This window comes from Oncorhynchus mykiss, chromosome 2, assembly GCF_013265735.2.
Source record: "Oncorhynchus mykiss isolate Arlee chromosome 2, USDA_OmykA_1.1, whole genome shotgun sequence".
NCBI lineage: Eukaryota > Metazoa > Chordata > Actinopteri > Salmoniformes > Salmonidae > Oncorhynchus > Oncorhynchus mykiss.
In genome coordinates, this window is record NC_048566.1 from 29,510,348 (window position 1) to 29,522,848 (window position 12,501).

General features: G+C 40.6%; 1 protein-coding gene across 1 annotated transcript in view; it reads right to left on the reverse strand.

Annotated features, from left to right (window-relative positions):
* Positions 1–1,807, reverse strand: part of LOC110486192 (thrombospondin-3a) — a 15,288-nt gene extending 13,481 nt beyond the window's left edge. The window contains exons 1-2 of the mRNA XM_021557617.2: positions 1,477–1,807; positions 1–50 (exon numbers count right to left, since the gene is read on the reverse strand). The exon at positions 1–50 is cut by the window's left edge and continues 154 nt beyond it. Coding sequence (XP_021413292.1) covers positions 1–50; positions 1,477–1,570 — 144 coding nt within the window. The 5' untranslated portion in view covers positions 1,571–1,807. The remainder of the gene's footprint in view (positions 51–1,476) is intronic.
* Positions 1,808–12,501: the final 10,694 nt, after the last annotated feature.

The window sequence follows — 12,501 nt, forward strand, 5'->3', positions numbered from 1 at the left end:
CTCCACCGCAGACACGCTGGTCTTGGAGTCCAGCGTTAGCATGTCAATGACTGGAGAGGGGGTGGGGAGAGAGAGATAATGAAAGAGGGAATGACAGAGAGATAATGAAGAGAGAGGGTATCTATCTACCACTTTCCCTGATCAAAGGCTCTCATCCAGTCCCATGATGACGCTTCACCTTTGACCCTTGCCCAGGTATATGAGGACACCTGCTGAGTGACTAGTTGACGTCTCTGAAGCAACATCTAACTTAACAATAGCAAATCTGACTCTTATTATAACCACATCCCTTATGAAGACTCCTTAAGAAACAAGTTTTACAAGCTGTTTCATTTCACTAATAAATCCCCATCTACAGGTTAAATGTTTGTTTAATAGGCAGATAGTAAAGTGTTATAACATTGAAGGTACAAATACAGAGTACATTTCAACTATTTTCTTACACATATTTTTCTATTTAATTTCTCTTCCTATGACTATGAATTTATCTCTGTATTTATTGTCTTTTGTAAACTATGCACCAATACAGAATTAATTTACTTCCATCAATTTTAGCAGTGGCATTCCTGAACATTATCACAGAGAACTTCATAGTGCCAAAAGTCAAAGCCCATGCTGACACATTGCTGGATATTAAAACCCAGGGGGAAACAAAAGAGAGAGGAATAAAAGGAGCAGGACTCCTGGCTGCTTTCTGGCTCTTAGTAAGAAGGCTTTCCCCTTCCTCCTTCCTCTCTCTCTCTCTCTCTCTCTTGCTATTATTTCTGACACCTCCTCACCCGTTCACACACTGGTTTGGACAATGAGGTTTGGCAATGATCAGGATTTCTGCCACAAACAGGCTGTGAGCACTCAAGGGGGAAAGAGGGGAATAGGGGGAAAGTCAGCCAAGGAAGTCAGAAAATAGTTGGCCTAGCACGTTCTCTGTTCCTGTATATGTCATAAAGAATACAAGTGGAGGAGAATATCAGTTATGACAGGGAAGGAAAAAACTGGTCATCTCAAAAAAGAAAGAAAAGAGAGAGGAAATATGAATGATCAATTAGAAATAATATGAAATATTATTTGTCTATCAAATGGAAAATAAATAACCTAATTAACCAGCAGTGAAACATGACCAATATAACCAAGATGAATGAGACAACAGATGATAGAAAGTAGCCTATAGAGATAAAACAGCACATTTCAAGCCATAAAGGTGAAAGAAAAACGTTGCGCCCTGCGTGTGGAGTGTTTTACACTCGACTTGGAATTTTTTATAGGGTTCGCACACACTTCTAAAACTACAGTTTTAACTAATATTATCAGGGTTATAACAACCATCTCGAGTTTATGTGTGTCTATGGCAGAACAAACTGAAGTCCAGACCAAAAACTGTCTGCATCAATTAATTTCGAAAACACACTTCCACCTAATTTAATTTGATGATTCACAAAATATGCACTCCTATGAGTGAGTTAGTGTTATTTGTTTTACCTTGCATATCTTGCTTATCCATTGGCTCACATGTTGCAATGAACAGAAATGTGGATAGAGCCAGAAAAGTTGGCCCATCGCGCCTCGCACCCATGTCCCAAGAAACGGTGCGGGAAAGTTGACACGAAAGTCAACAGGAGTAAATAACCATCCGCCGAGAGTCCACTTTGATGTTTATGAATGGAGCTTTATTTCAAAGTGAAAAATATAAGTCTGCAGGGTGAGTTGACCGCAGAATATAGGTTCAAGAGCCGTTACAAATGTCGACTGGCTTCCTACAGGCGCGCTCCGGCCAAGTACCTCGTTCGCGCAGAGTGGATGTGACAGTGAGCGAGGGAGTTAATTCGCCTGCTATAACCTGAGGCGTGCGGGGTGTCAAACTTTCTAAATTCTCATGTTATTCAGCCATAATCTAGGCTGTGCCGGTAGTCTATACAGTAATTAATCTGCTATAACGTTATTTATAGCAGGGGTGTTCAACTCTTACCCTATGAGGTATGTTGTACCTAATAATTATTTGCACCCACCTGGTGTCCCAAGTCGAAATATACAGTTGAAGTCAGAAATTTACATGCAATTAGGTTGGCATCATTAAAACTCGTTTTTCAACCACTCCCCAAATTTCTTGTTAACAAACTATAGTTTTGGCAAGTCGGTTAGGACATCTACTTTGTGCATGACACAAGTCATTTTTCCAACCATTGTTTACAGACAGATTATTTCACTTACAATTCACTGTATCACAATTCCAGTGGGTCAGAAGTTTACATGCACTAAGTTGACTGTGCCTTTAAACAGCTTGGAAAATTCCATAAAATTATGTCATGGCTTTAGAAGCTTCTGATAGGCTAATTGACATAATTTGGGTCCATTGGAGGTGTACCTGTGGATGTATTTCAAGGCCTACCTTCAAACTCAGTCCCTCTTTGCTTGACATTATGGGAAAATCAAAAGAAATCAGCCAAGACCTCAGAAAAAAATTGTAGACCTCCACAAGTCTGGTTCATTCTTGGGAGCAATTTCCAAAAGTCTGAAGGTACCACGTTCATCTGTACAAACAATAGTATGCAAGTATAAACCGCTCAAGAAGGAAACACATTCTGTCTCCTAGAGATGAATATACTTTGGTGCGAAAAGTGCAAATCAATCCCAGAACAACAGCAAAGGACCTTGTGAAGATGCTGGAGGAAACAGGTACAAAAGTATCTATATCCACAGTAAAACGAGTCCTATATTGACATAACCTGAAAGGCCGCTCAGCAAGGAAGAAACCACTGCTCCAAAACCGCCATAAAAAAAAGCCAGACTACGGTTTGCAACTGCACATGGGGACAAAGACCGTACTTTCTGGAGAAATGTCCTCTGGTCTGATGAAACAAAAATATAACTGTTTGGCCATAATGACCATTGTGATGTTTGGAGGGAAAAGGGGTATGCTTGCAAACCGAAGAACACCATCCAACCATGAAGCACGGGGTGGCAGCATAATTTTGTGGGGGTGCTTTGCTGCAGGAGGGACTGGTACACTTCACAAAATAGATGGCATCATGAGGGAGGAAAATTATGTGGATATATTGATGCAACAGCTCAAGACATCAGTCAGGAAGTTAAAGCTTGGTCGCAAATGAGTCTTCCAAATGGACAACAACCCCAAGCATACTTCCAAAGTTGTGGCAAAATGGCTTGAGGACAACCAAGTCAAGGTATTGAGGTGGCCATCACAAAGCCCTGACCTCAATCCCATAGAAAAATTGTGGTCAGAACTGAAAAAGTGTGTGCAAGCAAGGAGGCCTACAAACATGACTCAGTAACACCAGTTCTGTCAGGAGGAATGGGCCAAAATGCACCCAACTTATTGTGGGAAGCTTGTGGAAGGCTACCTGAAACATTTGACCCAAGTTAAACAATTTAAAGGCAATGCTACCAAATACTAATTGAGTGTATGTCAACTTCTGACACACTGGGAATGTGATGAAAGAAATAAAGCTGAAATAAATCATTCTCTCTACTATTAATCTGACATAATAACATTCTTAAGATAAAGTGGTGATCCTAACTGACCTAAGACAGTGACTTTTTACTAAAAGTCAGGAATTGTGAAAAACTGCGTTTAAATGTATTTGGCTAACGTGTATGTAAACTTCCGACTTCAACTGTATATGTTTTGTTGTTGATAAAATACTATAGCCCATAGAAAGCAATGAATAACACATTCATAAATGGCAAAAAAAAGACCAGTCAAAAAATAAATCATAAGGAATAAGGTTTTGACGGGTCTGTCCTATATCTAGGAGATACAGTGCCTTGCGAAAGTATTCGGCCCACTTGAACTTTGCGACCTTTTGCCACATTTCAGGCTTCAAACATAAAGATAGAAAACTGTATTTTTTTGTAAAGAATCAACAAAAAGTGGGACACAATCATGAAGTGGAACGACATTTATTGGATATTTCAAACTTTTTTAACAAATCAAAAACTGAAAAATTGGGCGTGCAAAATTATTCAGCCCCTTTACTTTCAGTGCAGCAAACTCTCTCCAGAAGTTCAGTGAGGATCTCTGAATTATCCAATGTTGACCTAAATGACTAATGATGATAAATACAATCCACCTGTGTGTAATCAAGTCTCCGTATAAATGCACCTGCACTGTGATAGTCTCAGAGGTCCGTTAAAAGCGCAGAGAGCATCATGAAGAACAAGGAACACACCAGGCAGGTCCGAGATACTGTTGTGAAGAAGTTTAAAGCCGGATTTGGATACAAAAATATTTCCCAAGCTTTAAACATCCCAAGAAGCATTGTGCAAGCGATAATATTGAAATGGAAGGAGTATCAGACCACTGCAAATCTACCAAGACCTGGCCGTCCCTCTAAACTTTCAGCTCATACAAGGAGAAGACTGATCAGAGATGCAGCCAAGAGGCCCATGATCACTCTGGATGAACTGCAGAGATCTACAGCTGAGGTGGGAGACTCTGTCCATAGGACAACAATCAGTCGTATAATGCACAAATCTGGCCTTTATGGAAGAGTGGCAAGAAGAAAGCCATTTCTTAAAGATATCCATAAAAAGTGTTGTTTAAAGTTTGCCACAAGCCACCTGGGCGACACACCAAACATGTGGACGAAGGTGCTCTGGTCAGATGAAACCAAAATTGATCTTTTTGGCAACAATGCAAAATGTTATGTTTGGCGTAAAAGCAACACAGCTGAACACACCATCCCCACTGTCAAACATGGTGGTGGCAGCATCATGGTTTGGGCCTGCTTTTCTTCAGCAGGGACAGGGAAGATGGTTAAAATTGATGGGAAGATGGATGGAGCCAAATACAGGACCATTCTGGAAGAAAACCTGATGGAGTCTGCAAAAGACCTGAGACTGGGACGGAGATTTGTCTTCCAACAAGACAATGATCCAAAACATAAAGCAAAATCTACAATGGAATGGTTCAAAAATAAACATATCCAGGTGTTAGAATGGCCAAGTCAAAGTCCAGACCTGAATCCAATCGAGAATCTGTGGAAAGAACTGAAAACTGCTGTTCACAAATGCTCTCCATCCAACCTCACTGAGCTCGAGCTGTTTTGCAAGGAGGAATGGGAAAAAATGTCAGTCTCTCGATGTGCAAAACTTATAGAGACATACCCCAAGCGACTTACAGCTGTAATCGCAGCAAAAGGTGGCACTACAAAGTATTAACTTAAGGGGGCTGAATAATTTTGCACGCCCAAAAAAGTTTGAAATATCCAATAAATGTCGTTCCACTTCATGATTGTGTCCCACTTGTTGTTGATTCTTCACAAAAAAATACAGTTTTATATCTTTATGTTTGAAGCCTGAAATGTGGCAAAAGGTCGCAAAGTTCAAGGGGGCCGAATACTTTCGCAAGGCACTGTATATATTTATTTTTGTCTTTTTGGACACTCCTTAACTTTTTGGCACAAAACTACCTCCATACTTCCATTCATTTGTATGGGCTACTATCAGACAAGGGGTTGTTTGAGCAAAACAGAGAACACCATCCTGTTCATGAGTCTCATCTTTCCATAGAGGTGTTATATTCATTTGTAGGCCAAATCTAAAGTTCAATGTGGTTCAATCACATTTTCAACTCTCAATAGTTTTTCACAAAAACCTTTGCGTTAAATAGCAAATGTGTATAGCCTACTCTGGTCTTCCCACAGCGCGCTCTAGCCAACAGCTCGCAGATAAAGTGCAGGGGGTAGGCTCTGCCAAGCCTGAGTCTACAATGTCCTATCCTGGAGCTTGAGTAAATTACATTACTAAGCTGCTCCTGAATGTACTACGTCTGGACATGGAAATTGATTCTATCGTAGTCCATGCGGGGTTTAATGACATTATGAAGGGCTCTTCTGAATGGTTGAAACTGGATTTTAAAGAGCTGATTGACTCTCTGCTAGACATTAATAAAATACCCATCATATCTGTCCCCGTGCCCTCTCTGAATCGTGGCATTGAATGTTTAACACGATTATTTCACTTCACAACTGGCTACGTGATTATTGCAGCTCAATGGGTGTAACTTTTGTTGACAATTTTGATACCTTTTGGAAACAAAATACATTTATAAGGAGACCCAAATCCACCCGAATCGTTAGAGTTCCTGGATCCTTTCACAGCATCAAAAGGATGTGTTGAGACAATGATTCATCAATGACCCAAGCCCAGCTACCTTTTCCCCACTTTACTGTGTTAAGGAATAATAAATAATAAATACATTCCCTGTAAACTTCATTTTTCTCTGCCTCTGCCATCCTTCCTCGCACCTACAATCACATACATTTTTCACTCCAAGGGGAGTTGAGATGTAGCAGGGTGTTGCGTTCCCTCCTCCAAGAGGGTATGTAACACCCTACCATTGTGACGCTGAGTTGTCATAATGCTTCAGCAAATGTACAATATACCAGGGGCATTGGTAGACACAATGTAAGTAACCTAATTTATGTCCCTCTAACTGCAGTAATCATGTGTATGCAGTAATCATGTGCCTATGAACCAGATTTATACTGTTAGCACAGAGTCGTTTTGCCCTTGTAGGATGTCCACTGTTTGCAGCTCAACCTGCTCTAACATAAATAACATGAGCATATCTACTTCTGCTAAACTTCCTAGTAAAGCAAGGAAAAATAGTAAGCATCCAAGAAAAGAGCTCCAAATAGCAAGTTAACAACAAAAAAAATGTTGCTAGTAACAGATGACATTCATACTCTGACTATCTCTGAAACTCACTTATAATAGATAATAATGATGATACAGTGGTAGCAATAGAAGGTTATATCATTGACAGAAAATACAGAAATGCCAGTGGTGGAGGTATTGCTGTTTATATTCAGAACCACATTCCTGTAAAGCTTAGAGAGGATCTGATGTTAAATACCTTTGAAGGAATATGGCTACAGGTTCATCTGCCTAACCTAAAGCCCATTCTTGTGGGAAGCTGCTATAGACCACCAAGTGCTAACAGTCAGTATCTGGATGACATGTGTGAAATGCTTGATAAGTATGTGAAATCAACAGATATATGTTCTGGTGATTTAAATATTAACTGGCTTTCATCAAGCTGCCCACTCAAGAAAAATATTCAAACTGTAACCAGTGCCTGCAACCTGGTTCAAGTTATCAGTCAACTTACCAGGGTAGTTACAAACAGCACAGGAATTAAATCATCAACATGTATTGATCACATCTTCACTAATGCTGCAGAAATGTGCTTGAAAGCAGTATCCAGAACCATCGGATGTAGTGATCACAATACAGTAGCCATATCTAGGAAAACCACAGGCTGGGCCTAATATAGTGTTTAAGAGGTCATACAATAAGTTTCCCAGTTCTTCCATGGCCTTCTTACTCACCAGACATGTCACCCACTGAGCATGTTTGGGATGCTCTGGATCGACCTGTACGACAGCGTGTTCAAGTTCCCGGCAATATACAGTAAATGGGACAACATTCCACAGGCCACAATCAACAGCCTGATCAATGCATGAGGCAGCGCGACAAATGGTGGTCACACCAGATACGGACTGGTTCTCTGATCCACAGTCCAACCTTTTTTTAAGGTATCTGTGACCAACAGATGCATAACTGTATTCCCAGTCATGTGAAATCCATAGATTAGGGCCTAATTTATTTAAATTGACTGATTTACTTATATGAACTGTAACTCTGTAAAATCTTTGAAATTGTTGTGTTTATATATTTTTCAGTATAAATGTGCACTGGAGATCATGTCATTACCAAGTGTATTACTGCACACATATCTATTGTGTACAAAGCACACATATCTATTTTTTTATATCAGTGTTAACAGAAGAAGGCTACAGAAATGACTACATTCAACAAATATTTTGAATCTTTGTAAAATGGCCATTTCGTTTTCGCATGAAAAGGCTACATGAGTATAACTTCTACATGCATAAAACTTCTCTCAACCAGTCACCAGCCCTCCCCGTTCTTTTCCTATCCCTCAGCTTGTGAAATGTTTTTGTTTGATTACTTATGAGTTGCCGGGGCAACTTGGGTTTAACAGCATGTGATGGAGAAAATATATTTCTCATACATGTTCTTTATTGGACCTTGATGACAACTGGATAGGACTATGCAAAATATAGACCCAGTCATTGTTGCCACCTTTCCAACAGGCCTGTACTATGTATGGTTTTGGATTCCAATGTCTGGTTTTTCATATGGGTTTTCCTGAGAGGAAAATATGAGTGAATGTACTGTCTTATCCTGGTCGAGTTGAATGTGTTATGATTCAACGTTTTAGCACTATTTAACTAACTAAATCCAACCGAATTTCCGACCTATGTTCATTGCTACAGCTTGCGCACATGCAGTGTTGCGTTTATGTCTGATTCGTGGAAAATGAGGGTGATCATGTACAAGCGTTTTTTCCCCCACTTAAAACAGGAATTCTTTCCCAGATCATTGTTCAAGGTCATTAAACTCAGCCCCTCGAGATTTCATTGAAAGCAGAGGGAGTTCCTTTTAATCGCGGTGCAGCTCGCTGATTGCTACAAAGCCCATGAGAGGGCAGAAGGGTGGATCTCAAATATTCCATTGCTGAAAGAGACGCGCATGCCACGCCACGCACTCACGCACACGCTAAACAAAACCAAAACCCTGCGTCAACAGGAGGTAACGCGGGATTCCTTGCCGATGGCGTCATGCGCAGATGTTGGTATGCGGAGACCAGGTTCGAGTGAAACTTGTTATTGGGGCAACAAGGAGGGGGGATGCCAGGAACTAAGAGGCCAGGTGCACAGTCACTGTATTCCCTAAAATAAAACATATGGAAATGTTTATTCATCCTTATTGGTCATGTGGCATGTCTATTTCTTATTAAAAACGGCGTTTTTCGAGCCCTGAATGCTTATTGGCTGACAGCCATGGTATATCAGACCGTATTCCACGGGTATGACAAAACATGTATTTTTACTGCTCTAATTACCTTGGTAACCAGTTTATAATACCAATAAGACACATCAGGGGTTTGTGGTATATGGCCAATAAACCACACCACCTCAGGGCTTATTGCTTAAACAATATTCTCCCAACCTTTTATCTGACTAAACTGCAGTAATATTCAAATATGCAACCTGGTCTGAGAGCACTTCATATTATTCTGGATGGAAATCTGAGATACTCATTTAGTATGATATGTTACAAACTACAATTCGTATGGTATGTTACGATTTAGAAAACGTACAATATGCTACAAATTTGCAAAGTGTACATTATGTTATGAATTTGCTAAACGTATGATATTCTAATTTGTTGTGGCTAACATTAGCTAGGTGGCTAATGCTAGTTAGCTGGCTAACTTTAGCTAGGATAGGGGTTATGGTTAAGGTAAGGATTAAAGTTAAATAGTTATGGTTAGGGTTAGCTAAAAGGGTTAAGGTTAGGGGAAGGGTTAGTTAACATGCTAAGTAGTTACAAAGTAGCAAAAAAGTAGTAAGTAGTTGAAAAGTTGCTAAAATTGTGCATGGTGAGTTTCGAATACACAACCTTTGGGTTGCTAAACGTTCACATTATACACCCAACCAACCATCCACCCCAGATCCCAGAAATATTCCACACACACAAAAAGCATATTTTTTGCACAAATGTATTTACATCCCTGTTAGTGAGCATTTTTCCTTTGTCAAGATAATCTATCCGCCTGACAGGAGTGGCATATCAAGAGGCTGATTTAACAGCATGACCATGACACAGGTGCACCTTGTGCTGGGGGCAATAAAAGGCCACTCTAAAATGTGCAGTTTTGTCACATCACAATGCCACAAATGTCTCAAGTTTTGAGGAAGTGTGCAATTGGCATGCTGACTGCAGGAATGTCCACAAAAAATGTTGCCAGAGAATGTAATGTTAATTTCTCTACCATAAGCCCCCTCCAACGTCATTGTAGAGAACTTGGCAGTACGTCCAACCGGCCTCACAACCAAACCACGTGTAACCACGCCAGACCAGGACCTCCATATCCGGCTTCTTCACATGCGGGATCGTCTGAGACCAGCCACCCGGACAGTTGGTGAAACTGTAGATTTGCACAACTCAAAGAATTTCTGCACTAACTGTCAGAAACCGTCTCAGGGAAGACCATCTGCATGCTTGTTGTCCTCACTAGGGTGACCTGACTGCAGTTTGGCATAACTGCCTTCATTTGACAAATGCTCACCTTCGATGGCCACTTGCATGCTGAAGAAGTGTGCTCTTCAAGAATAAATGGCGTCTTGTGGGCGAGCCCCATGGTGGCAGTGGGGTTATGTCATGGGCAGGCATAAACTACGGACAACAAACACACTTGTTTTTTATCGATGGCAATAAATGTCGCAAGGATCTGTACACCATTCCTGGAAGCTGAAAATTTCAGTTTTTCCGTGGCCTGCATACTCACCCGACATGTCACCCATTGAGCATGTTTGGGATCCTCTGGATCTACGTGTACGACAGCGTCTTCCAGTTCCCGCCAATTTCCAGCAACTTCGCACAGCCATTGAAGAGGAGTGGGACAACATTCCAAAGGTCACAATCAACAACCTGATTAACTATGTGAAGAAGCTGTGTTGAGGAAAATGGTGGTCACACCAGATACTGACTGTTTTAAAAAAAAAAGGAATCTGTGAGCAATGGATGCATATCTGTATTCCCAGTCATGTGACATCCATTGATTAGGACATACTGAATTTATTTAAACAAACTGATTTCCTTATATGAACTGTAAGTCAGTAAAATCTTGCATGTTGCATTTATATTTTTGTTCAGTGTAGTCTATGAGACCAGGCTGAAATATGAATCCATATGTTTTAATGTTATATGAGGTGCAGCATGCTCTTTCATCTTTCCAAGCACCTCTGTTCCAGATACCCTGAACTTTTGATAGGCCTATCACAATAGTTACTACGCAAAATAACATATCTCCTCCACACAATATTAAAGTATGCATGTATGTGACCCATTTATTCAACCATGAAAATAAAACCCACATTAATATATTTACAGTTTGGTTTTTCAACTCCTATTCAAACTAGTAACATTTGTATGCTATACAGTGGGGCAAAAAAGTATTTAGTCAGCCACCAATTGTGCAAGTTCTCCCACTTAAAAAGATGAGAGAGGCCTGTAATTTTCATCATAGGTACACTTCAACTATGACAGACAAAATGAGATTTTTTTTCTCCAGAAAGTCACATTGTAGATTTTTTCTGAATTTATTTGCAAATTATGGTGGAAAATAAGTATTTGGTCAATAACAAAAGTTTATCTCAATACTTTGTTATATACCCTTTTATATACCCTTTGTTGGCAATGACAGAGGTCAAACGTTTTCTGTAAGTCTTCACAAGGTTTTCATACACTGTTGCTGGTATTTTGGCCCATTCCTCCATGCAGATCTCCTCTAAAGCAGTGATGTTTTGGGGCTGTTACTGGGCAACACGGACCTTCAACTCCCTCCAAAGATTTTCTATGGGGTTGAGATCTGGAGACTGGCTAGGCCACTCCAGGACCTTGAAATGCTTCTTACGAAGCCACTCCTTCGTTGCCCGGGCGGTGTGTTTGGGATCATTGTCATGCTGAAAGACCCAGTCACGTTTCATCTTCAATGCCCTTGCTGATGGAAGGAGGTTTTCACTCAAAATCTCACGATACATGGCCCCATTCATTCTTTCCTTTACACGGATCAGTCGTCCTGGTCCCTTTGCAGAAAAACAGCCCCAACGCATGATGTTTCCACCCCCATGCTTCACAGTAGGTATCGTGTTCTTTGGATGGAACTCAGCATTCTTTGTCCTCCAAACATGACGAGTTGAGTTTTTACCAAAAAGTTATATTTTGGTTTCATCTGACCATATGACATTCTCCCAATTTTCTTCTGGATCATCCAAATGCTCTCTAGCAAACTTCAGACGGGCCTGGACATGTACTGGCTTAAGCAGGGGGACACGTCTGGCACTGCAGGATTTGAGTCCCTGGCGGCGTAGTGTGTTACTGATGGTAGGCTTTGTTACTTTGGTCCCAGCTCTCTGCAGGTCATTCACTAGGTTCTTGTGATCATTTTGACCCCACGGGGTGAGGTCTCGCGTGGAGCCCCAGATCGAGGTTAGATTATCAGTGGTCTTGTATGTCTTCCATTTCTTAATAATTGCTCCCACAGTTGATTTCTTCAAACCAAGCTGCTTACCTATTGCAGATTCAGTCTTCCCAGCCTGGTGCAGGTCTACAATTTTGTTACTGGTGTCCTTTGACAGCTCTTTGGTCTTGGCCATAGTGGAGTTTGGAGTGTAACTGTTTGAGGTTGTGGACAGGTGTCTTTTATACTGATAACAAGTTCAAACAGGTGCTATTAATACAGGCAACGAGTGGAGGACAGAGAAGCCTCTTAAAGAAGAAGTTACAGGTCTGTGAGAGCCAGAAATCTTGCTTGTTTGTAGGTGACCAAATACTTATTTTCCACCATAATTTGCAAATAAATTCATTAAAAATCTACAATGTGATTTT